This window comes from Martes martes, assembly GCF_963455335.1.
Source record: "Martes martes genome assembly, chromosome: 15".
Classification (NCBI taxonomy): domain Eukaryota; kingdom Metazoa; phylum Chordata; class Mammalia; order Carnivora; family Mustelidae; genus Martes; species Martes martes.
In genome coordinates, this window is record NC_137903.1 from 67,808,037 (window position 1) to 67,834,401 (window position 26,365).

Below are 26,365 nucleotides of genomic sequence, written 5' to 3' on the forward strand. Positions count from 1 at the left end.
GAGACCAGATTTATAAATAAATCTTTGTGCAAGCTTTTTATTATGACCTTAGAATACATTCTTACAGGTAGAGTTGCTGGGTCAGAAGATAAAAGGGTTAATTCGTTTGTAATTTGTTCTGTGCTTTCTGAACTACAATCGTAGTTTAACAGGCTTCGACCTAAACAATGACACAGTTTCCTTTGTAAAATATTTTGTCTGAATAGCAAGACTTATGTTGGTTTCTGAAGTGCATGAATACACAAAAGAGTTACGTAATATCTGGGAACTAATTAACCCGAGGAGATAGTAACAGGAGGCATCACAATGATAAGCATTTATCACCGGGACTTGCCGGGGTCCACTGCTCGTTCTGTTGTCATCTTACCACATTGGAGATACTGGGTTGTACACGCAATACATAAAACAGGTCACACGTGAAATTTAACTGAGAATGAATGGCTGTTTCCCAAACCATTTATCTTTTATTTCCCTCCTGCAGAGAATTTTATTTGGTAAAAACACTGTGTATACTCTGAGTCAAGACAACCAAGGAAAATACAGGAAAAGCAAAGCTAGTTAACTGTTCCTATTAGCATAAGGAGCGTAGATGAGCAAATCTTGGCAGCGTGTTAATTTGTTATATTGCAAAGCTAGCTATTTATCGTGTTTTAAAAGCAGAATTAAATATATATATGATTATATTTTAGAAGAGGCTGAATTAGATGAGTCTCTGTATCATAGCACTGATTTAAATACAGGAATCCTTTTGGTATAGTGTATGAAATAAATCAAATGGCTATACAAGTATTTGATGAGTTTAAATAGTTCTATAAAAGAATATAAATCTGGGGGTGCCTGGATGCTCAGTTGGTTAATCCTCCAACTCTTGGTTTTGGCGCAGGTCATGATCTTGGGGTCATGAGATCGAGCCCTGAGTCAGGCTCCTCGCTCAGTGGGGCATCTGGTTGAGAGTCTCTTCCCTCTTCCTGCCCCTCCTCTGCTCACACACTCTGAATAAGTCAGTCAGTCAGTCAGTAAAATCTTTACAAAAGAAAAAAAGTCTTTCACAAGGTAAGATATTTAGCACATAGAACGGCATGTTTATGATTTTTAAGAGTGCATGCAACAAGTTTGCAGTTACATATCACTGTAACAGTTAAAATATCTGTCAATATATATAACTGTACTATAAGTTAACTGTGTATATTTTTAAAAGCTTTTAACATTGCTATTAACATAGTCATTTATTTATATTAAATTTCTTTTTTAGTTAGAATTTAAGGCAATTGAGAAACATGCAACATAATAAGATAAATCAAGTGAATGAGAAAATCAAGACAGAGAGCAAAGGAGACTAGAAGTGAGAAAATGTGTGTCATGAAATCCTATATTTTTATTACTGGGAGGCCACTCTGTGGCTCTTAGTTTTGGGGGATCCACCGAATCAGATTATATGACTGATGGTGTCCATGAGATCAACTAATTGCTCATAAAAAATCCTAACTTTTTCTGATACCGAAGAGGAAGGTCCTTCGTGGCTCCCCAAAGAAGGACTAAGTGATCTAGCACTCAGTCTTCAGTGGCAGTAAGTTTCCTAGGGATTCTTTGCAAGAAGCTGATGATACCATCCCAGAGGGTGGCAGTTTCATGAGAAATCAGAAAGATTTGATCCCACGTCTTGTTGCAATACAGGGCTAGAGTTCTAAAAAAAAGAATGTGTTGTCTTTTTTTTTCTTAATTTTTCCTTTCTTTTTTCCCTTTTTTTTCTAATTTTATTTTTTCAGTGTTCCAAGATTCATTGTTTATGCACCACACCCAGTGCTCCATGCAATCCGTGCCCTCCTTAATACCCACCACCAGGCTCACCCAACCTACCACCCCCCTCCCCTCCCAAACCCTTTGGTTTGTTTCTCAGAGTCCACAGTCTCTCATGCTTCATCTCCCCCTCCGATTTCCCCCAATTCACTTTTCCTTTCCTTCTCCTAAGGTCCTCCGTGTTATTCCTTATGCTCCACAAGTAAGTGAAGCCATGTGATAACTGACTCTCTCTGCTTGACGTATTTCACTCGGCATAATCTCCTCCGGTCCCGTCCGTGTTGATACAAAAGTTGGGTGTTCACCCTTTCTGATGGAGGCATAATACTCCATTGTATATATGGACCATATCTCCTTCATCCATTCGTCTGTTGAAGGGCATCCTGGCTCTTTCCACATTCTGGTGATTGTGGCCATTGCTGCTATGAACATTGGGGCACAGATGGCCCCTCTTTTCACTACATCTGTGTCTTTGGGGGTAAATACCCAGTAGTGCAATTGCAGGGTCATAGGGTAGCTCTATTTTTAATTTCTTGAGGAATCTCCACACTGTTTTCCAAAGTGGCTGCACCAGCTTGCATTCCCACCAACAGTGTAAGAGGGTTCCCCTTTCTCCACATCCTCTCCAACACACATTGTTTTCTGTCTTGTTAATTTTGGCCATTCTAACTGGTGTTAGGTGGTATCTCAATGTGGTTTTGATTTGAATCTCCCTGATGGCTAGTGATGATGAACATTTTTTGTGTGTCAGTCATTTGTATGTCTTCTTTGGAGAAGTGTCTGTTTATGTCTTCTGCCCATTTTTTGACGTGATTATCTGTTTTTTGAGTGTTGAGTTTGTGGAGTTCTTTATAGATCTTGGATAACAGCCCTTTGTCTGTACTGTCATTTGTGAGTGTCTTCTCCCATTCCGTGGGTTGACTGTTTCCTTTGCTGTGCATAAGCTTTTGTTCTTGATGAAGTCCCAAAAGTTCATTTTCACTTTTGTTTCCTTTGCCTTTGCCTGTCTTGAAAGAAGGTGCTGTGGCTAATGTCGAAGAGGTCACTGCCCATGGTCTCCTCTAGGATTTTGATAGATTCCTGCCTCGCATTGAGGCCTTTTATCCATTTCGAGTTTATCTTTGTGTATGATGTAAGAGAATGGTTGAGTTTCGTTCTTCTATACATAGCTGTTCAATTTTCCCAGCACCATTTATTAAAGAGACTGTCTTTTTTCCACTGGATATTTTTTCCTGCTTTGTCAAAGATTATTTGACCATAGAGTTGAGGGTCCATATCCGGGCTCTCTGCTCTGTTCCACTGGTCTATGTGTCTGGTTTTTTGCCAGTAACATGCTGTCGTGGTGATCCCAGCTTTGTAATAAAGCTTGAAATCAGGTAATGTGATGCCCCCAGTTTTGTTTTTCTTTTTCAACATTTCCGTAGTAACTCGAGGTCTTTTCTGGTTCTATACAAATTTTAGGATTGTTTATTCCAGCACTCTGAAAAATGCTGGTGGAATTTTGATCGGGATGGCATTGAAACTATAGATGGCTCTAGGCAGCATAGACATGTTAACAATGTTTATTCTTCCGATCCATGAGCATGGAATGGTCTTCCATCTTTCTGTGTCTTCTTCGATTTCTTTCATGAGTGTTCTGTAGTTCCCCAAGTATAGATCCTTTACCTCTTTGGTTAGGTTTATTCCCAGGTATCTTATGGTTCTTGGTGCTATAGTAAATGGAATCAATTCTCTAATTTCCCTTTCTGTGTTTTCATTGTTAGTGTACAAGAAAGCAACTGATTTCTGTGCATTGACTTTGCATCCTGCCACATTACTGAATTGCTGTATGAGTTCTAGTAGTTCGGGGGTGGAGTCTTCTGGGTTTTCCATTTAAAGGATCAAGTCATCTGCGAAGAGAGTTTGACTTCTTCTTTGCCAGTTTGAATACCTTTTATTTCTTTTTGTTTTCTGATTGCTGTTGCTAGGACTTCTAGTATTATGTTGAACAACAATGTGGTGAGAGTGGGCATCCTTGTCGTGTTCCTGATCTCAAAGGGAAGGCTGTCAGCTTTTCCCCATTGAAAATTTGCTGTGGGTTTTTCATAGATAGGTATTGTAAAGTTGAGGAATGTTCCCTCTATCCCTACACTTGGAAGTATTTTCATCAGGAACGGATGCTGTATTTTGTCATATGCTTTTTCTGCATCAATTGAGAGGACCAGGTGGTTCTTTTTCTTCTCTTGTTGATTTGTTCTATCACATTGATTGATTTGCGAATGTTGAGCCACCCTTGTGTCCCATGGATAAATCCCACCTGGTCATGGTGGATAATCTTTTTAGTGTACTGTTGGATCCTATTAGCTAGAATCTTGTTGAGAATCTTGGCATCCATATTCATCAGGGATATTGGTTTGAAATTCTCCTTTTTGGTGGGGTCTTTGCTTGGTTTGGGGATCAGGGTAATGCTGGTTTCATAGAAAGAATCTGGAAGTTTTCCTTCTGTTTCTATTTTTTGAAATAGCTTCAGGAGAATAGGTATTATTTCTTCTTAGAATGTTTGGTAGAATTCCCCAGGGAATCTGTCAGGTCCTGCACTCTTGTTTTTTGGGAGGTTTTTGATCACTGCTTCAATCTCATTATTGGATATTGGTCTATTCAGGTTGTCAGTTTCTTTCTGTTTCAGTCTTGAGAGTTTATAGGTTTCCAGGAATGCATCCATTTCTTCTAGGTTCCTTAACTTATTGGCATATAACTGTTGATAATAATTTCTGATGATTGTTTCTATTTGCTTGGTGTTAGTCGTGATCTCTCCCCTTTCATTCATCGTTTTATTTTTTTTAAAGGTTTTATTTATTTATTTGACAGACAGAAATCACAAGTAGGCAGAGAGGCAGGCAGAGAGAGAGGGGGAAGCAGGCTCCCTGCTGAGCAGAGAGCCCAACTCGGGGCTCGATCCCAGGACCCTGAGATCATGACCTGAGCCGAAGGCAGAGGCTTTAACCCACTGAGCCACCCAGGCACCCCTCATTCATCGTTTTATTAATTTGGGTCCTCTCTCTTTTCTTTTGGATTCGTTTGGCCAGTGGCTTATTGATCCTATTGATTCTTTCAAAGACCAGCTTCTAGTTTCGTTGATGTGTTCTACTGTATCTCTAGTTTCTAACTCATTGATCTCTGCTCTAATCTTGATTATTTCCCTTCTCGTGCATGGGGTTTCTTAATTTGTTGTTGATTTTCCAGTTCTTTAAGGTGTAAAGAGAGTTGATGTATTCAAGATTTTTTCAACTTTTTGAGGGAGGCTTGGATGCCTATGCATTTTCCCCTTAGGACTGCCTTTGCCTTATCCCATAGGTTTTGGACCGAAGTGTCTTCATTCTCATTGGTTTCCATGAATTGTTTAAGTTCTTCTTTGATTTCCTGTTTGATGTAAACATTCTTGAGCGGGATGGTCTTTAACTTCCAAATGTTTGAATTCCTTCCAAACTTTTCCTTGTGGTTGAGTTCCAGTTTCAAAGCATTGTGGTCTGAGAATATGCGGGGAATAATCTCAATCTGTTGGTATCGGTTGAGACCTGATTTGTGACCCAGTATGTGGTCTGTTCTGGAGAAAGTTCCATGTGTGCTCGAGAAGAATGAGTATTCTGTTGTTTTAGGGTGGAAGGTTCTGTATATATCCATGAGGTCCATCTGGTCCAATGTGTCATTCAGTGCTCTTGTTTCTTTATTGATGTTCTGCTTGAATGATCTATTACTGATCCCCTACAATCGGGATGCCTGGGTGGCTCAGTTGGTTGGGCGGCTGCCTTTGGCTCAGGTCATGATCCCAGCGTTCTGGGATCGAGTCCCACATCGGGCTCCTTGCTCGGCAGGGAGCCTGCTTCTCCCTCTGCCTCTGCCTGCCACTCTGTCTGCCTGTGCGCACGCTCTCTCTTTCTCTCTCTCACACACAAATAAATAAAATCTTAAAAAAAAGATCTCCTACAATTAATGTGTTCATATAAATATGAATCTTTATCTTGATTATCATTTGGCTTATGTAGTTGGCTGTTCCCATATTGGGGGCATAAATATGTACAATTTTTAGAGCTTCCTGGTGGATAGACCCTTTTAGAATGATGTAGTGTCCTTCTTTATCTCTGACTATAGTCTTTAGTTTAAAATCTAATTTATTTGATATGAGAATTGCTACCCTAGCTTTCTTTTGAGGCCTGTTGGCATGAAAGATGGTTCTCCGTCCCTTCACTTTCAGTCTGTATGTATCCTTAGGTTCCAAATGTGTCTCTTATAGACAGCATATGGATGGGTCCTGTCGTTTTATCCAGTCTGCAACCCTGTGCCTTTTTATAGGAGCATTTAGGCTTGCTTAGTAGTCACACACCCATTTAAACAATGCTGGTCTTGGAACCTCTTTATGTCTCCATCCATTTTGAATGTCAGCCTTGCTGGATAAAGTATTCTTGGCTGCATGTTCTTCTCCTTTAGTGCCCTGAATATGTCTTGCCAGTCCTTTCAGGCTTGCCAGGTTTCTGTGGACAGATATGCTGTTATTCTGCTGGTCCTTCCTCTGTATGTAAGGGATCTCTTCCCCCAGCTGCTCTTAAGACCTCTTGTCTGAAATTATGATTCATGAATTTCACAATTAAGTGTCTGGATGTCTTTCTAGACTCGCTGATCATGGGGGGTGTCCTTTCTGCCTCTAGGACATGAACACTTGTTCGATTCCCCAGATTAGGGAAATTTTCATCTAGAATTTGTCCAGTTGTATCTTCTAGTCATCTCTCTTTCTCCACCCCCTCTGGGATCCCAATAATTCTGAGGTTGGAATGTTTCAAGACGTCATTTACTTCCCTAATTCTGTTTTCATGGATTCTAAGCTACTTGTCCCAGGCCTCCTGATTCTTCTTTTCTGTCATTTTGCTTCTAGATCACTAATTCCATCTTCTGCCTTGGTTACCCTAGCTTTAGAGTATTTAGAGTAGATTGGATCTCATTGACAGCATTTTTAACTTCTGCCAGATCAGCTCTCACTTCTGCCCTTAGAGATTCTATGTTGTCATTAATGGTATTCTCCAACCTAGGCATTGCCTGAACAATTGTTACCCTGAATTCCCTTCCCAACATGTTGTTTCTGTCCATATCCAATAATTCTGTGGCAGAGGGCACAGTCTCTGAATTTTTCCTCTGTTGAGTGTTCCTCCTCCTAGTCATTTTGGTGACACGTGGTTGAGGGAATGTGTAGCTAAAAATATCAGCCAGGATCCAGGCAAGGTGCACCATGACTTGTCATTGGGTAAAGGCTTTTTTCTACTAGACTGCAGAGTAGAGAAGAAACTGGCTCTCACTTTATAGTTCACCTCTATTTCCTCTGCTCAAAAGACATTTTTGTATGGGATATGATGCCAGTTACAGCCACATTAGAAGGTATATCCACGCCATGACGCGGGCCCACTGCGTTGGAGTCCTGCTTGCAGTCCAGTCTCCACCCTCTGTCCGGTTCCCACTGCCCGTCGGACTCACTGAGGCTATGGTTTCCTGTTTGTATTTCCTTAAAGCAGTCCTTTATACATACTGTTCTAAGTCCGTGCTTTGATAATATTGAGTGGCAGTAAGTTCAAGGTTAAACTTCTTGGAATATAACTAGAGTGTGTTTATTTGGTGTCCCTATACAAGTACAGAGTGGTGTGCTTCCTTAGCCAAGCCACATGTACTTGTGGTGACTGATGAGAATAACACGATGTTCACTTAAATGGTTGGAGACCCTGAACGAGGTGGGCCCAGGAGGCACCCACAGGCAGGACCTGGGTTCATTTTCAGATGTTTGTTGCACAGAAATTATTTGAATAGTCAGGGTACTAAAGTTCTATAGCATAGATCATAACAGTATAGTTTTAGCCTGAAATGTTGTTTTTTTTTTTTAATTAAAAAAAGGTATGATCAGATGCTTATCCCTCCCTAAAATAGAACCCACATTAAAACAAAGCAAAACAAAACCTCTCAGTCAATTACCTGGAGAACATTTGTCTTTGAATCTTGTTTTTTATTTTTTTGTTTTTGTTTTATTCTGGTGTACTCTCTAAGATGAACTGATTACAAAATGTACCTTCAGGTATTAGTATGAATTAACTCATTATATGGGGGAGTCAGTGAAACCTCTGAAGTAAGGAAGAAGCATATTGCATATATGCAAACTTACAGAGCAGTTGAGTATTCAGCTTCTCAGGCTGTGGGTTCCCAGGAAGCCTCCCCTAGAGCCCGGCCTTCTGTCTGTGCTGCTGTTTCGTTATTTGTACGAGACTCAGCTTCCACGTCACCACTGGTGAAAGCACCTGCTGGAGAAGTGGTCACGACTCTGGCTTCGGTGTACGGTTTCTAAGTGTATTGAGACTCTCCAGTGTAGATTCCGGTTGGTGTCTTACCTACATTGCCTAGGCTGCTTCTTCACCCCTTTTAAAATTCTGTCTGTTTGGTATATTTTTATGTTTTACATATTTTTAGGAATACACTTATTTCTTAAATCATGATATATAGTTTTTGAATACTAAAAAACTAAAATGTCTAGAGAAGATTCGACCTCCGACATCTCATATGAAGTTCCTCCCAGTGTGAGATGCTCTGAATAGTCTGAGGGATGCTAAGATGAATAAGGAATGCCCCCATTTCCAATGGGTGTATTGTCTCTAGGAGGAGACATGCACAGTTGAGTTTCTGCATTCTCAGTAAATACTAAACAAATACCTGTTATGTGCTGGGTACTGTTCTTGGCATTCAAGATTTAGCAGAGAACAGGACAGATCTGAGCAGTAGTCTTTTATTTTCCTTTTTCTTTTTTTATAATTCAAGTAAAATTAACATACAGTGTTATATTAGTTATATTAATATACCCATATAACTAATATGTTATATTAGTTCAGGTGTATAGTGTGTGTGTATATATTTTTTTTCAGGTGTATAGTATATATATGTGTGTGTATATAGTATATATACATATATACACTATATATATAGTATATAGAGTATATATAACGATAGTATATATAGTATATATAACGATTCAACAATTCTGTACATTTCTTAGTGCTCATCAAGTTAAGTATACTCTTAATCCCCTTTATCTTTATTCCACATCCCGCCATCCACCTCCCCTCTGGTTTGTATTCTATATTTAAGAGTCTGGCTTTTTGTTTCTCTCTATATATTTTTGTTTATTCACTTGATTTGTTTCTTAAACTTCACATATGTGTGAAATCATATTTGTCTTTGACTGATGTATATCACGTAGCATTATACCTTCTAGGTCCATCCATATTATCGCAAATGGCAAGCTCGAATTCCTTTTTACAGCTGCACAATATCCCATTGTATGTGTACACCACATCTTCCCTATCCATTCACCTGTCAGTGGACACTTCAGTTGTTTCCATGTCTTGGCTCTTGTAGCTAATGTGCAATAAACATAGGGGTGCATATATCTTTTCAAATTAGTATTTTTGTTTCTTTGGATAAATATTTGGTAGTGGAATTATTGGGTCATATGACATTTTTATTTTTAATTTTTTGGGGAACCTCCATGCTGTTTTCCACAGTGGTTGTACCAATTTATACTCCCACCCACAACGTATGAGGGTTCATTTTTCACCAAATCCTTGCCAACACTTGTTATTTCTTGTTTTTCATTCTGGCTATTCTGACCAGAAAGATATCTCATACCAGTGTGATATCTCATTGGGCTTTTGATTTGCATTTCACTGATAATGAGTGATGTTGAGTATCTTTTCACGTGTCTGTTGGACATCTGGACGTCTTCTTTGGGAAAATGTCTGTTCAGGTCCTTTGCCTAGTTTTTAACTGGATTGTTTGTGGGTGTTGAACGTGTACATTATATATTTGGGGTACTGATCCCTTATTAGATACATTGTTTACAAGTGTCTTTGGCTGTGAAGGAGGTGGCCTTTTCATTTTATTGGTTTCCCTTGCTGTGGAGAAGCTTTTTATTTTGACGTAGTGGCAGTGGTTTATGTTTGTTTCTCTTGCTTGGGAGACATATCTTAAAAAATGTTAGGACCAATGTCAGAGAAATTACTGCCTGTGTTCTCTTCTAGGATTTTTATAGTTTCAGGTCTCACCTGTAGGTCTTTAATACTTTTGAGTTTATTTTTGATTGTGGTGCTAGAAAGTGGTCCAGTTTCCTTCTTTTACCTATAGCTGCCAGTTTCCTAAACACCATTTATTGAAGAGACTGTTGTTTGTATATTCTTGCCTGAGTTCTCGTAGCTTGGCCGTATGAACATGGGCTCATGTCTGGGCTCTGTATTCCACTGATCTGTGCCTATCTTTGTGCCGGTACCGTACTGTTTTGATGACTACAGCTTTCCAGTGTATCTTGAAGTCTGGAATTCTGATACCTCCAGCTTTGTTCTTTCTCAGATTGGCTTGGCTATTTGGGATCTGTTGTGGTTCCACACAAAGTTTAGTGGTGTTTGTTCTGGTTCTGTGAAAAATGCTGCTGGCATTCTTAGGGGGATTGCGTGGAATCCGTAGATCGCTTTGGGTCGTGCGGACGTTTTAACAGTGTTAATGCTAATCCATGATCATGGAATGTCTTTCCTTTTGTCCAGGTCACCTTCAGGTTCTCTCATCAGTTTTATAGTTTCCAGAGGAGAGGTCTTTCAACTCCATGGTTAAGTATGCTTGAAGGTATTTTATTCTTTCTGGTGTAATTGTTTTCTTTCTTTCTTTTTCTACTACTTCATGATTAGTGTATAGAAATGTTACCAGTTCCTGAGTACTAATTTTGAATTCCTGTATTACTTCTAGTAGTTTTTGGTGGAGTCTTTCGGATTTTATCAGTGTCACGTCGTGTCATGTGCCGATAGTGCTCCCCGGTGCCCTTACAACAGGGTTTCAGCCACGACCCAAGGCACGCGGGGCTGTGCCCTTGGCGGCGCGGAGGTTAGCTGCAGCCGGAGACGAGGAAACACCTCGCCGAGGGACTTTTCTTGCGGAGGCTCAGGGCTCCCCGGCCACAGTGACAGGGGAATGTCCTCCCAGGACGAACGGGAACGGGTCACGGTGAAAGCGAATCACGTTCCGAGTCCAGGGAGCGGGCGGACGCGGGCGGACGCGCTCCTCACCCGCTGTGCGTCGCCGGCGAGTCGAGCGTCACAGCGACCGGAGGGACTCGGCACATCCCGTGGGGACTCGCGGGGGCGGCAGACACGCGTGTCCTCTTGTCTCCCGGGTCTACGCCCCGATTCGGGGTTTCTCTCTCAGCGGCTGGTCCGCGTCTCGGCTCCTCCGGCCGCGGCGATCCCGTAGATGCGCCCGCGGGCCGAGGCGGAAGAACGCCTGGGGCGGGGCTGCGAGGCGCCGCGAGCGACCGTCGTCCCGCGCGGAACTGCCTCATCCCGGGGCGGGGCTGCCGGAGGGGAGCGTCGGGGCCGCCGCCAGGGGCTGCTGCTCGCGGGAGGCAGGGGCTGTGGAGAACGGAGGGACGGCCTCGGGACCCAGAAGAACTGCCCTGGGTCGCCTCCCTCGTGCCCCCGGAGCCCTTGAATGACACCCTCAGGGGCGCTCGTCCCGCGGGCCGGCGGGGCTCTCCCGGCGCTGAGGGACGGGCGCCGGCTTGCTCGGCCGCTCGCCGGCACCGCCCCGTGCCCTGTCCTGGTGGCGCAGGCGACGCCGTGGCCTCGGGCACACGACGCGGACCGGTGTGTTGTGCTTTGTCGTTGGGCCGCCGTTCGCTGACAATGCCCGGAGCCCCACTGGATTCACCCGACGTCCCGTCAGACGGCGGCGTCTGGGTCCGAGCGCCCCGCGTGACGCGACTGTCTCCTCGCCGCGGGCGCCGCCAGCACCTCGCAGCCTGCGGCCGCCCGCCGGCCCGTGAACAGCCGCGCGGTGACCTGCTGGTTGTGTGCGATGACGGGCCGGTCGGGCTCGTTCCCGGTGACCTCGCCTCATCCCGCCTGAACGCACGGCGGTGGTGACGCCGCCAGGGGCGAGAGCGGAGACACTGAGCCGGCACGAGGGGCTGCGGCGCGCCTGGACGGCGGTCGTGTGGGGACGCCGGGGCTCGGAGGGCCGGGGCTGGAGGTGACGCCGGCCGTCGCTCAAATCGCTGTCGAACGAGGGGTTTGAAGTCACCTTTCCCGTGGTCTTCTAAGAGGCTCCGCTCCCCAGGCTGAAGTTGAGAGTTATCGTTTGGTAAGAAAACAGCTACTTCATCCCAGCAGTACAAGAGAAAACCAGATTTCTGGAAGGTGTTCTGAATATTGCTTTGGCAGAAAAAAGCAGAGACCAGAGTCTGGAAAAGAACGAGGAAATGGAATTTTTTTTCCAATGTAAATTATGTTTCAAGATGGCAGTTTGCAGTTCTGTTAGGAAGGGAGAGTGAATTTTAGGGGCTTAAAGTTACCTCTTTGAATCTAACCCCCGAAGAAGAGTTTTTTACAGTTAAAGGCTAAAAATGAGGAAAAAAACTCAAAAAATATTTTTTTACAATAAACAGGAAGGAAAATGAGACCCTTCTGAGGGCAATAACCATAATCTAACTTATCTAGGTAAAGGAATAGTCTCATTTATTGAGTATTTTGCATCTTTTGTCCGCAAATGTATACTTGTAAAAAATATATAATCAAAATAATGATGACATCGTCACTTTGGTGAACAGAGTTCATTATTTCCTTTTTAAGTAAGGGTCTTGCCTCACGATCCTGTGTGAGAATGTGATTGATCGCGTTACAGGGCCGTAGAGGAGTGCATGTGTTGTAGAAGGAGGTAGCAGAGAACTTCAAATAAGATGAAAGATGGTTAACTATAATGGGACCGCGAAAGTTTAGAATGAGTCGGTCCTTTCTACACGATGGATATCCGCCAGAAGATTCAGGAGCCCTCTGGGGAGTTTCTGTGTGTCTTACTGTCCCCGCTGGAAAGGCCATTTATGAGCGTGCATTTACACGCCTGAGGCATCTCCCGTGGACTGCTCCGCTCTCATTTCATGTCCACTGCCTGGTGTTCTGTGTCTATGATGGAACAGTAGGACTGTCCTCGATCAAGATCCCAAAGCAAGTCACTTTCAGAGCTCTGGGATTAGTGCTTAGAGTTCTTGATTCTGTTCTCAAACGGGTGTGCCCTAATTTGAGAAAATCTGGTATACAAAACCATCAACTCACAAGATAGATAAATTAAGGATTACTTTCATTTCAAAAGGATTTGCTTCAGGATTCCTTAGAATAAGCGTGTCCGAAGAGTGTAACATGTCCAGAAGGCCCTCTGGATTATTAGTAAGCGAGAGGGCTCATTTTCCCACCCTGTCGTTAACCAGGTTAATGACGTGCATATGTTTGAGCCTGTAGCCGTTTCATTCACGCGCTCACTTCTGCACGAAATCATTCATACTGTTATTCAGTGACTCTTTCATGAGCATTCTCTGTGTGTTGGATACACAAAAGTCACAGCCCTTGTCCTTAAGGCATTTACAGATGCCAAGAGTGAATCAGATGTCAAATAAATGTCTGACAGTGGAAGCAAGCTGGCCTGTTAGGAGATCACTGTGGTTAAACAAAGTGAGAGGATGAGCTGTGGCCATAGGGTAGCCTCCTGGCAACTTCAAAGGGAATTGTAGCAGGACTAGGGTAGCTTAGAAAATTAACTCAGAGTTTGCCCAAAGCAGTTGATCTTTGGATACATTGTTTCTTTAGTGCTGAACAGGAAGTCTAAGACTTTAGAACCAGGTTATCCAGACATATAAAAGGTAAAAACTGTCTGCATTGTCACTACAACAGGGCGTCGTTACATGTGAAATATGATATCTTTTAACAATGAAAGTACTGTGTGAGGGCTTCATTATAGTATGATGAAGATGATGAGTGCCTCCAATTTGGCCGGAGACTATTAGACATTTTACGGGCATTACCTCATTTATTCCGTCCGGTATACTGAACCGAGGCCTTTACGGACACCGAGATATTTTCACTAACTGCTGGGATTTGTGTTGCTAATATAGGAGAGAAAATCTTTACTCTTACAAGCTCTCTGTCCTATTTTATAATCTGAAGTATACCTGTATATACTAAGATGAGTTAGGCCCCTGGAGATGTTGATTTCAAGGCCACCTCACCTCACTGGAGCCACATCTTAAGCCAGAAACCGCCGCTGCTGCCTCCACTGCTGCCATCACCACTGAATGTCACAGAATCTGGGGCCTCGGGCGCGGGGTCCGGCCACCACAACGCCTCCAAACACTCGTGTGTCCCACCTTGTCAGCCAGAGGCAATGTCAGCAGGTACGTGGCCTGTGTCCAGTTCTGCCTTCCGGATCTCACTGGTGGGACGTAATTTACTTCAAGAACGCAAGCAGAAAGGGTGTCGAGAGAACGTAGTGGTGGGTTTCTAACCTGCATCTGGAAGGAGGGTGGAATTAGGGCTGAGAGAGCCGCTGTCTGGAATCCACTCGGTCTTACTTATGTTGCTTATTCTGAACCCTTTGTTAGGAACACGAACTCCTTGAGAAGAGGATGAAAAACTTCTGAGCCAGAAGATTCGAAGGGAATAGGACGTTGTCTCACGCTCGAGCTAGGAAAGAGCTCCATGGCTTTGAAACCCGGAAGAGGTGGAAGTGACTGGGTTATTTCAGGTGCAGGTGGAGAAGCGAGCAGGAGTCACGGCCGCTGGCCTTTCTGGAGCGCGTCGCGCACTTTAGATGTTCCGTTGCGGAAAGCCGCTCAGGCAGAGAATGGCATGCTTCAGCTTGGTTCTGTAGCCTCGGCCCGACTGCTCCGTGGAGGATTGAGGGGACGGCATAAACCAGGAAGAGAGATCCAGGAAGTCAGTAGTCTAGGCGACAGAACATGGTGACAGAGTGGAGGAAAGGAGAAAGACTGATGTGGACTGTATTTCAGCATTGTATTGACAGGACTTTATAATAACTAGGGTGCTAAAGGTGCCAGGAATGGTCCCAGCTGTTTCACTGTTTCGTTCCTTTAGCGGAGTTTCTGAGTATTGAGCCCCGCTTCTTAGGAGAGTCAAGGAAGATTGCGTCGCAGTTCTTTATCAGGATGACATAGACTGTGGGGAGCACGTCTTTTTGGGGGAGAGATGGAGAATGCCTCTCCGGTTTCTCAGTAGTAATAGGATTATACTCGAAGGTTAAATCTCATAAGTGTAGCTTTGTGAAAAACAGGAAAATATTCACCAAAAATTTTATCATTTTCCTCTGTACTAACATGTATGTTCACAGACGTCATACAAATGAGTCCTTGTGGGTAAACCATAAAGTAATTTACATACACGTGAGCAAGGAGATTTGCCCAACTATTTAAAAGAGAACGAAGGGATCATCATTTTTATTTAAAAATAACACCTGTGTCAGCCAGTGCCTATCGTAGGCTAAAGTAGCAAACAGCTCAGCAAAAGGAAATGATGACTATGGCATGTGGCCTTTGGAGCCTAGTGCAAGAGACAGGGTTGAATTGTCAGAATGTTTCACCTGAAATCCCATTTAATTATCACCCTCTTCGGATTCTGTAAATTCACATTACATCTAATTTCTACTTAATGAAAAGTGAGATATGAGGCCTGTCAGGAGTTCACAAGCCAGGTGTTTTAATGATTCCTTATATTTAAGCAAATCATACAGTCTCCAGAGCTAGTAAGATAAGTGTATTTACTGTGAATTCTGACAGCTCACTCAATGAGATTAATATGTAAGTAGTTGAGTTTAATTTTGTGATGATGCTTTCGGAGAACCTGTTCTCTGAAACGCATGGGTTCTAGAAGGATCCTTAGACTTATAGAAAGTAGCCTTTGAATCTCTTTTGTGGTTCCCTTTCCTGCTCCTGATTCCCTCAGTGTTCCATTGTCCTGTTTTAGCTGTAAGTTAGTCTGATACTGCTCATCTCCCAGGAATATAAAACTAACTGTGTTACTTAATACAAAGTTTCGTGCAAATGGAAAAGCTGCTTGGAGGTCAGCTTCGGTGGGATGTTTCTGAAGTACGGGGAAGTCAAGCCGAGCCCTCAGCATGTGCTTTTTACTCTTGTAGGTCTCCTTGGCTAAAAGCATGACTAGATGCTTGAATGATGGCACTTGCTTCTCTGGTCTTTAATATTAAGTTATGTTACCGTTGTTCTCTGTGAAATGAGGACAACAGTAATATGACTGTCTGTTTTGCTTCACAGCTTTGTGGCTGACGGAAGCGATGCTAGTTCCTCTTTAATATTTATCCACTTGTCTATGTCATTGCCAACATTGTTGCCCTATAGCTTGAGAGGACTTTTTCCTTGGAATTTTTTGGAAATTAGACTGATGACCAGGTGTAATTATCCACCATGTACCACTAATTACATGAATATATTCTACAGTTGATCATTAAGTCATCTTTTTTAATTAACATGTAATATATTATTTGTTTCAGGGGTACAGGTCTGTGAGTCATCAGTCTTACACACTCCACAGCACTCACCATAGCACATACCCTCCCCAGTGTCCATCACCGAGCCACCCTCTCCCTACCCTTTCTACCTCCCAGCAACCCTCAGTTTGTTTCCTGAGATTAAGAGTCTCTTATGGGTTGTCTCTCTCCCCGGTCCCATCTTGTTTCATTTTTCCCTCCTTTTCCCCCATGAATCCCTCACCCTGCCTCTCAAATTCCTCATATCAGGGAGATCATTTGATAATTGTCTTTCTCTGATTGACTTATTTCACTCTAGTTCCATCCATGTCATTGCAAATGGAAAGATTTTGTGTTTTTGATGGCTGCATAGTATTCGTGTGTGTGTGTGTGTACCACATCTTCTTTATCCATTCATCTGTTGATGGACACCTAGGTTCTTTCCATAGTTTGGCTATTGTAGACATTGTTGCTATAAACATTTGGGTGCATGTGCCCCTTCGGATCACTACATTTGTATCTTTAGTGTAAATACCCAGTAGTGCAATTACTGGGTCATAGGGTAGCTCTATTTTCAACTTTTTGAGGAACCTCCATACTGGTTTCCAGAAGGGTTGCACCAGCTTGCATTCCCACCAACAGTGTAGGAAGGTTCCCCTTTCTCTGCATCCTCGCCAACACCTGTCATTTCCATGGCATCAGTCATTCTGACTGGTGTGAGGTGGTATCTCACTGTGGTTTTGATTTGTATTTCCCTGATGCCGAGTGATGTTGAGCATTAAGTCATCTTTCTTAAAGTTCTATAAAAAGCCAGTAAATTTCACAGATCTCTTCCCAATCCATTTCTTAAGTAGAGGGTCATTTTCAATCTTGCATATCTGTTTTGCATTATACAGAACTGAAACAGTATGACTTTCTGAGGAAGCAATTTGTTTTCTTTGTTCAGACATATTTTATGAGTCTGAGAGACTTATAATTCAATAAACAAAAATATTTATAATGGACACAATAACAGAATAATTACATAAAGTTTCTCTAATTTTAGTATTTAGCTAATCACCATCCCCCTTAGTGCATTTTTTCCAGGTCTTAGATATAGAGGTCATTCTTTAAGCCAGGATTCTTCTCCCACTGCAGGATTACCCTAGCAGAACTTTTGGTACTTCTGATGAGCGTATAATAACCAAGAATTTGACCTGAGGGGGCTCAGCAGGCCAGGCTGTAGTGGCGGATGGATATGACAGGAATTTGGTAGAGTCTGAAAGACTGCTGACCTTCTAAGTGCAATGTGGGGCTTTAGGGAGTCTCGTTTTCTCAGCAGAACCTGTCACTTATTAAAACTGCAGTAATTTAAAAAAATTATGGTAGGAAAATTGTGTGTTGGTATTTTATGTTGCTTTTATATATATCTGATATTCACTTCTGCTTCATTAAGGGAAATGTTTGGTGGGATGGTTTTCACTGTAGTGTACAAGGAACAGGAGAGCATGAATCTATCAGAAACAATTAGCCTGGTGGTGGGTGTTAAGGAGGGCATGTATTGCATGGAGCACTGAGTGTGGTGTATAAACAATAAATTCTGGTACACCGAAAAGAAATTTAAAAAAAAAAAAAAAAGAAAGAAAGAAACAATTAGAGAAAATCTGCCAGGAAATACTGGGGGAGAATGATCTGTGGAAGATTCTTCTGGGTTTTCACTTTCAGTGTTTCAGTATTTTTTACTTTTATAGGCATATAGAAATTTTACAGTAGTCAAAACTAAAATCAGTGTGTCAGTGCTTTTTCAAAAAAAGATGACATGAAAACCTCAATTTTAATGAAAGAAGCTATGAAGAAAATACTTGTTCTCTAGCTTTATGCTTCATAATTATCATTAACCTAAACAAAGTAATTTATGCTAGTAAAAAGACTTTATACTTTTTATGATTTGTTTACTTATAGAATATCATATAATCTATTTGTCTTCTTACTGGAGTTAAACATTTACTTTTATTCTAAAATTATCATTAAAAATCTTGAGAGATGTTACATATTTTGTAAAAGTTGCTTGAGGGGCACCTGGATGGCTCAGTCGGTTGGGTGTCTGACTCTTGGTTTTGGCTCAGGTCATGATCTCAGGGTCTTGGGAGCAAGCCCCATGCGGGGCTCCGCACTCAGCAGGGAGTCCGCTTGCAATTCTCTCTCTCCCTCGTCCCCTCCCCCTGCACTCTCTCTCTCTCTTGCTCTCTCTCTAAAATAACTAAATAAATCTTTTTTGAAAATCGTACTTGAATATTTGGTTGGACTATCTTTGGTGCAGAATCAAAGTATACCCTTTTTCTGTCTCTTTAAGAAGTGTCTCATCTTAATTTCTTTAAAATTCTAAGGTTATATTTATAAAACTACTGACCATTATCTATTGAATGCAACACTTTTCTAAATACTGTTATTTCTTTAGTTCTTACAACAACACTGTAGTTAAGTCCTATTTTTATCACTGTTTTACAAATTAGAACAGTAAAGCAGGCACAGGGAGGTTGAGTAACACAGCATGGTCATGGTTACACAGCTAGTAAGTGACAAAGGCAAAATTCAAATCCACAGAACCTTCTCCCACAGCCCTTGCTCTTCCTCACTCCGTCCTGGCTCCCTGAGTAGACATGTTGCCATTTTATATCAGTCAACAAGTATTTAGTGAACATTTACTATGTGTTTATAAAAAAGACGTAGAATATCAGAGAAGTTTTATATTATGTTAAAGGTTGAGAGTCTAATGGGAACTTACTAAAATAGGCACACACACACACACAAACCATATGAGATGCAAGTCAGAGGTCTGTAATTGGAACATAAATTCCTGTTGAAACAATGGAAAAGGGAAGATTACTCTGGGAAGAATTCAAGTTAAGTTTTGTAGAGGAGATGATGTTAGTGGGATTTAAGCTTTCAGGAAGGTGTGAATGAGGCCTGCAAGGTAGGTCTAGGCAAAATGTAGAGGACCTTGGATACCACACTAAGGAGCATAGGCCATAGGAAGTGAGTAGCATGATAATGTCTGCATTGTAGGTGCAAAGTGTTAGCAGCATGAACAGTGAATTGAAGGTGGCTCAAAGGGTTTGGGGAAACAGAGAATGTCAGTAAGATGAGTGTGCTTTAACATAGCAGATGGCACTGTGGATCCAGAACTGTCACAGAACCAGTGCCTAAGGAAAGCAAATTAATAGAGCTAACAGTCTTCAAAATAAGAGAGTCGGTACCGAGAGATTTAAGGAATGTCAGACCCATAAAAAATAATTATAGATACTGAAAATTTTAAACACGACCAAAAACCATAAGATACCTGGGAATAAACCTAACCAAAGAGGTAGAGGATCTATACTCTAGAAACTACAGAACACTCATGAAAGAAATTGAAGAAAACACAAAGAGATGGCAAAACATTTCAAGCTCATGGATTGGAAGAATAAACGTCGTGAAAACGCCTATGTTGCCCAGAGCAATCTACATCATCAGTGCCATCTCGGCCAAAAAACAATCAACGTTTTTCAGAGAGCTGAAACAAACAATCCTAAAATTTGTATGGAACCAGAAAAGACCCCAAATTGCCAGGGGAATGCTGAAAAAGATAACCAAAGCTGGGAGCATCACGTTGCCTGATTTCATGCTGTATTACAAAGCTGTGATCACCAAGACAGCATCGTACTTGCACAAAAAAGACACATAGATCAGTGAAACAGAATAGAGACTCCAAAAATGGACCCTAAACTCTATGGTCAACTAGTCTTTGACAAATCAGGAAAAAATATCCAATGGGAAAAAGACAATCTCTTCAGTAAGTAGTGCTGGGAAAATTGGAGAGCCACATGCAGAAGAATGAAACTGGACTATTCACTTATACCACACAGAAAGATAAACTCAAAATGGATGAAAGACCTCAACGTGAGGCAGGAATCCATCAAAATCCTAGAGGAGAACATAGGCAGTGACCTCTTTGACATTGGCCACAGCAACTTCTTTCAAGACATGTCTCCAAAGGGAAAGGAAACAAAAGCAACAATGAACTTTTGAGACTTCATCAAAATAAAAAGCTTCTGCACAGCAGAGAAAACAGCAAAGCTAAGAGGCAACCCAGGAATAGGAGAAGATATTCGCAAATGACATTATCACAGAAAGGACTAGTATCTAAGCCCTGTAAAGAACTTCTCAAGCTCAACATCCAATTTTTGAAGTTTAAAAAATAGATTAGTAGAGTTGCACCATGGACCCAGTTTAAAAACAAATCAGTTTTACATAATAAAAAATAAATATAAATAAATATCAGGTAACAGTTCAAACAGAGGAATTCTCCCAGAATACAATACAAAAAGACAGTTAGATGGAAAGTATATAAGAAAAGAGAGAGGGAAGATAGAACCAGATGTTTCAACATTTATTTCATAGAAATAGCAAAAGGAAAGAAGGTGTGACATGGAGGAGAGAAAACAGTGCAAGCCGTAGAAGCCGACTAAAGATGTAGCTCTTCACACTGAAGTGGACGACAGTCAACAGACTGGAGCAGAACGACTGACAAATGATCCAACGCCTCGCTGAAGGGAGAATGCAAAACCTTCCAGAAAAGAGAAAAAATTCATTACCTAGAAAGAATGGTAGATCGCAGTGGTCTGCAACACCGTATTTGTCATATATGCTATGTATGCGGCATGCAGTGTGTGTGTGTGTGTGTGTGTGTGTGTGTGTAAGCAGCAGAGGCTGTGGAGGGCCGCTCAGATCCCCTTCTCACCTTCAGGACTGAGGTGCCCATTCCCCAGCCCTGTGTTGGCAGCTCACAGTGATTCAGTAAGTCTTCCCGGTATAGCCTTCTATTAAAGAAAGTCACCTTGCCCAAGGTCATGGCCCCTTCCCCGGAGTGGCCCATATCCAGTGACTTGTCAGTTTGGAGAGATCAGGGCCTCACCTGTTTGCTTCCGTTCAGGATGACTCTGAAGGTCATCGTAGCTCCAGAACTCCCTGTAGGATTGTCTGAGGCTGCTGCTGTTGCTCATTGCACTTCAGCTTGCCCCTCTGCCCAATCCCGTGTTCCTCACTTCTCCACGAGTGTAGATCCTGAGACCACCTCCCAGTAAACTTCTTGTGTACAGCTCTCTGCCTCAGAGTTGGCGTCCCAGAGAATGCAACCTGTGACAGGATTCTTTCCAGCTGCCCTTGAGACAACTGACTAAAACTGACTGCAAAGAAAATCCCAACAAACTCCTTCAAAATATGACCAAAGAGAACACCTTCTCTCACCACGGCGAGATACGATTATACATTAACAATGACGCCCCTCCCCCAGCCACCACACACACACACACACACACACACACACACACACACACACACGATCTTCAGAATTCAAGTTTTGCACATATAGTCAGTTACATGAAAGTGATATTTTAATGAAGATGGTGAATGCCAAATAAAGTAGGTGCAGGAAACTCTCATGAAACAGCACACTCAAATGGAATCCTTTTCAAGTGTTTTCTTCCTAACTGAAATTGTAAGAAAAGGCAAATAAGTACTCACCCTCATGATTTTACAGAGTACGTCTTCCCGGAATGCCAGCTTACCACCACGTAAATAGAGAAGGTCTGTAATATCAGGTGCTTAATCGTCAGGAGAATTAGGGGAACAGAATGAAAGACATGAATGTAATAGACAGCCATCCTGGTTTTCTAGATCATCAAAGTGTTTTTCTTTCTTCTTTTTTATAAAGATATCTTTTTTAAAAAAGATTTTATTTATTTATTTGACAGAGAGAGATCACAAGTAGGCAGAGAGACAGGCAGAGAGAGAGGGGGAAGCAGGCTCCCTGCTGAGCAGAGAGCCTGATGTGAGGCTTGATCCCAGGACCTTGGGACCATGACCTGAGCCGAAAGCAGAGGCTTCAACCCACTGAGCCATCCCGGCGCCCCTCGAAGTGTTTTTCTTAAGTAATGCATTTGTAACTGACATTTGATGCAACCTTGTAAAGGAAGACTTAAGTAATTAAATAAACGCGCACCTTTGAAATGTGCCAGAGGGGCGGAATGACAGGTGTGAATACTGCTCAGCATTTTTGCACCAGAAGGTGCAGCTGCCGTATCACTTGGTGACTGTCATATCCATAGAGCTGACCCATTCAGGACTTTGGCCTCCCAGTCTGCGATCCTCCGTTCCCCAGTACTCTTGACCTCCACGTGACCTTGGCCATGGTGTCACCTTCTATACATAGCTGTCTACTTTTCCCAGCACCATTTATTGAAGAGACTGTCTTTTTTCCACTGGATATTTTTTCCTGCTTTGTCGAAGATTATTTGACCATAGAGTTGCAGGTCCATATCTGGGTTCTCTACTCTGTTCCACTGGTCTATGTGTCTGTTTTTATGCCAGTACCATGCTGTCTTGGTGATCACAGCTTTGTAGTAAAGCTTGAAATCAGGCAACGTGATGCCCCTAGTTTTGTTTTTCTTTTTCAACATCTCCTTAGCAATTCAGGGTCTCTTCTGATTCTATACAAATTTTAGGAGTGTTTGTTCCAGCTCTTTGAAAAATGCTGGTGGAATTTTTGATCAGGATGTCACCGAAAGTATAGATGGCTCTAGGCAGTATAGACGTTTTAACAATGTTTGTTCTTCCGATCCATGAGCATGGAATGGTCTTCCATCTTTCTGTGTCTTCTTTGATTTCTTTCATGAGTGTTCTGTAGTTCCCCAAGTATAGATCCTTTACCTCTTTGGTTAGGTTTATTCCCAGGTATCTTATGGTTCTTGGTGCTATAGTAAATGGAATCAATTCTCTAATTTCCCTTTCTTTGTTTTCATTGTTAGTGTATAAGAAAGGAACTGATTTTGTATTCTGCCACATTACTGAATTGCTGTATATAAAAAAATACTAAGGAAAACTCAAAGACAAGCTTCAGGCTGGGAAAAATATTTGCAAGATTGTGCAAAGTGACAAAAAGTAGAATTCAGGTTATAAGAATAATAATCAAAAAAATAAGAATGACCCCGTAGGAAATGGATGGAAGAAGACAAAAATAAGCATTTTATAAAAGTGGATGTATATGAAAGGACATTAGCCTTCTTTAGGAATCAGGGAAATGTGAACCAAAAGCACAATGAGACACCATTTCACACCCACTAGAATAGCAATATTAAAAAGTCAGCCAATATCAAATGTGGATTTTGACGTGGGTGGTGGGAATTCTTGTGCACTGATGACTGAGGGCAAATTGTGACAAGCACTTAAAAAATGGTTTGGCAGTACTTCATAAGATTGAATATGCATGTGCCCTAATCCAGAGAAAACTCTTGTACACACGCATCATACTACGGATAAGAATTCTTGTAGCAGAATTGTGTGTGACTTTGGGTGTGCGTGTCTGTCAAAGCAAGAAGAGGAGAGAGAAGAAATGAGCTGAATGTCCATCAATAGGAAAATAGATAAAATGTGCTCAATCACATATTTCGTTTGTATAGTAATAAAAACGAATTACAGCTGAATACAACAACATGCACAAATCCGAAAAACAGTGTTTTGAAAACTAAACAAACCAAGGAATCTTTAAAATCAAGACTAATGGGTACTTCTGGGTAGGGGGAGTGGTGGGATAGAATAGAGTCTGGATGAAGTCTCACACGGGGAACTTTTAAGTGTTTGTGTTATTTTACTTCAGCTAAGTAGTGGGTACACAGGTATTTCTTTCCCTTTTAAAAAATATTTATATATATTAAATATGCTTTTTGTACATATATGTCAAAATTAAAATACAGGCTTTGGAAATGTTTCACTTAGAATAAGAAAAAGCTAATAAGTAGGTCATTAATACTCCCCATCTTTAAATTTTTTAACCTCTTATTTCTCTTACAGTTTTGAGTTATTTGTAACCATTCTTTCCTCTAATGGGAGCTAGTACTAAGCTGATGCAATGGGAACATTTTGAAAAATCTTTTAAAATCAGGGCCATCAAACTAATTCATTTTAAATCAAGTTGTTAGGATACAAATCTTTCACATTAATAGACAAGGTTCCTGTTTTGTGTGATTTTTCCATGATCTATTGATAAACAGATGTAGTTATTGTTACCCTCTAGACTTTATATGAGGCCACAAAAAAGCCTTCTGAGTGACCTGAAATGTTTCATTGCTCAAAGTTTTAATACATTCATGCTATTTCCAGAAATAATCAGTGCCATCAATGCATACATGTGTTTCATAAGCAGATAATTCAAGAGCTTCATGTAGCTGGTGTTCTCCTTATTGGCACTGAATGACTGACTTTATATGTGAATGTGTATTTAACAGGAAATTGCCCGGCATTTACGCCCTGGAACCCTCCGAGCCATCTTCGGTAAAACTAAGATCCAGAATGCCGTCCACTGTACCGATCTACCAGAGGATGGCCTCTTAGAGGTAAGATAAAGAAGAGCAACCATCCTGTTTATATTTCAAACTCATCATCTCAGCAGTTCTGGTTCATAAGAAATGTTTTAATATTCTTGGATAATACTATTACTTGGCCACCTGAGGACTTCAGACTGGAACTATGACCGGGTTGTACAATGCCACATATACCAGTCACAGAGAATTAAGGTATGTCTGTGATTGGCATATGTTGGCATATATGGGCTAATATTTTTATGCATACATTTAAAAATAATTTAAAAAATGAGAAGCTATAGCTTCATTAAATAATGTGAATAGCATCATTAAATAATGTGAAATTTGTTTTAAAAAACAGGTAAAAATACCATTACCAGAAGTTTCTAGTCATAAAAATATATCAACAAAATTGAGAAGTCCAGTATGCAGTGTGATAACATTCAAAGTAAAAGTTACCATTTACTGACTCTTTATATGCTGGGTTCTAGCATGATACATAAATGCTTTATATAAAGTAATTCTTTTAATCTCCAAAGCAACTCGAATATGTTGGCATAAGGCTCCACACCCAGCACAGAGCACAACACAGGGCCTGAACTCATGTCCCTGAGAGCAAGACCTGAGCTGAGATCAAGAGTCAGACACTTACCTGACTGAGCCACCAGGCACCCCAGTCTGGTTTGGTTTTTAAAAAGTCATTTCTAGCCCAAAAGCAAAAAAACTTCAAAGAAAAAAAATTTTTAAGTTTTACAGTTTTTTTTTAACTTTTGTCTGTCAGAAGGAACTGAACTGAAATGAAGACACATGATAAATTAGTGATTATGGCATAAATGACAGAAATGATGGATATCCTCAGTACGTCTATTTATCTTAGCATTATTTATGTTTTATGTCACATTTATCAGTCGGTTTTTTTCTGCCTTTGAAGTCATATGTAGAAAGGTCTTCACCCATATTTTCCTTTCATTTTCTGACACCGAAACATTCAGTGCACCTGGAGTTCGGCAGGTGTGGACTAGGCAGCTGTCACGACGTCGTTAAATCCTTCCGTGCTTTCATCGTTCCCTCTCATTTACTAAGTATTCGCCCGTGTCTGTCTGTTTCCGAACTTTCGGCTTTATCTCATCGGCCTGTGCCAGCAAAGGCTATTTCTAGTATTGCACTTTATTTATACTTTGAAAAGTTTCCTTGGTTATTCTCTTAAATGTATTCCTTCTTGTGAACGTCACATGCATTTAGCCAGTGTTTTACCCCATCCCCCCAGGAGGCACATGGGGCCTGACTGACGGTATGTTTGTGAACGAGTGTGGGACTGATGGGGCTGTACCGGTGACCTCCCTTCTGTGTTGGTGGACGCCTCGCCTTTCATGCAAGCACAACGTCTCTTTTCCGCGGGGGCTTGGACGCAGCGCATTGCATTTATTCCCATCAGTTTTTTATCTTGTTGCTATGGAGAATGAGTGTGTTAACTCCATTGAGGTTTTCTGCTATAAGCCACGATGTTAATGTGGTAAACAAGCAATAATGTGGGAGTGTAATCCTACCAAACTATGAACTCTGTTATGAATTTTGACATACTTGTGAACTATAAAATTGTAACAAACTTCATTTTTTAATTACCCAAAGTAGTACGTTTATTTAAAATTTTCACCTGTTTTATAAATATTCACTTCACCTTATGATAGTTTCAGATCTATAGGGCAGGTTTGAGTACAGACTATTGTTCAGTGAGACCAAAATGTTAATCAAGAAATTTATGTCCATGAAAAATATGATCAAGGCATGCCCTTGATTGTCCTTGTACAACTTGGGAGTGTATT

General features: G+C 41.5%; 1 protein-coding gene across 2 annotated transcripts in view; it reads left to right on the plus strand.

Annotated features, from left to right (window-relative positions):
* Positions 1-26,365, plus strand: part of NME7 (NME/NM23 family member 7) — a 257,971-nt gene that overhangs the window by 177,915 nt on the left and 53,691 nt on the right. The window contains exons 11-12 of one of the 2 annotated variants that reach the window (XM_080823829.1): positions 10,395-10,456; positions 24,468-24,575. In XM_080823829.1, the coding sequence (XP_080679955.1) occupies positions 10,395-10,456; positions 24,468-24,573 (168 nt within the window). In that variant the 3' untranslated portion in view covers positions 24,574-24,575. The remainder of the gene's footprint in view (positions 1-10,394; positions 10,457-24,467; positions 24,576-26,365) is intronic. The other variant, XM_080823828.1, reaches the window with a different exon arrangement.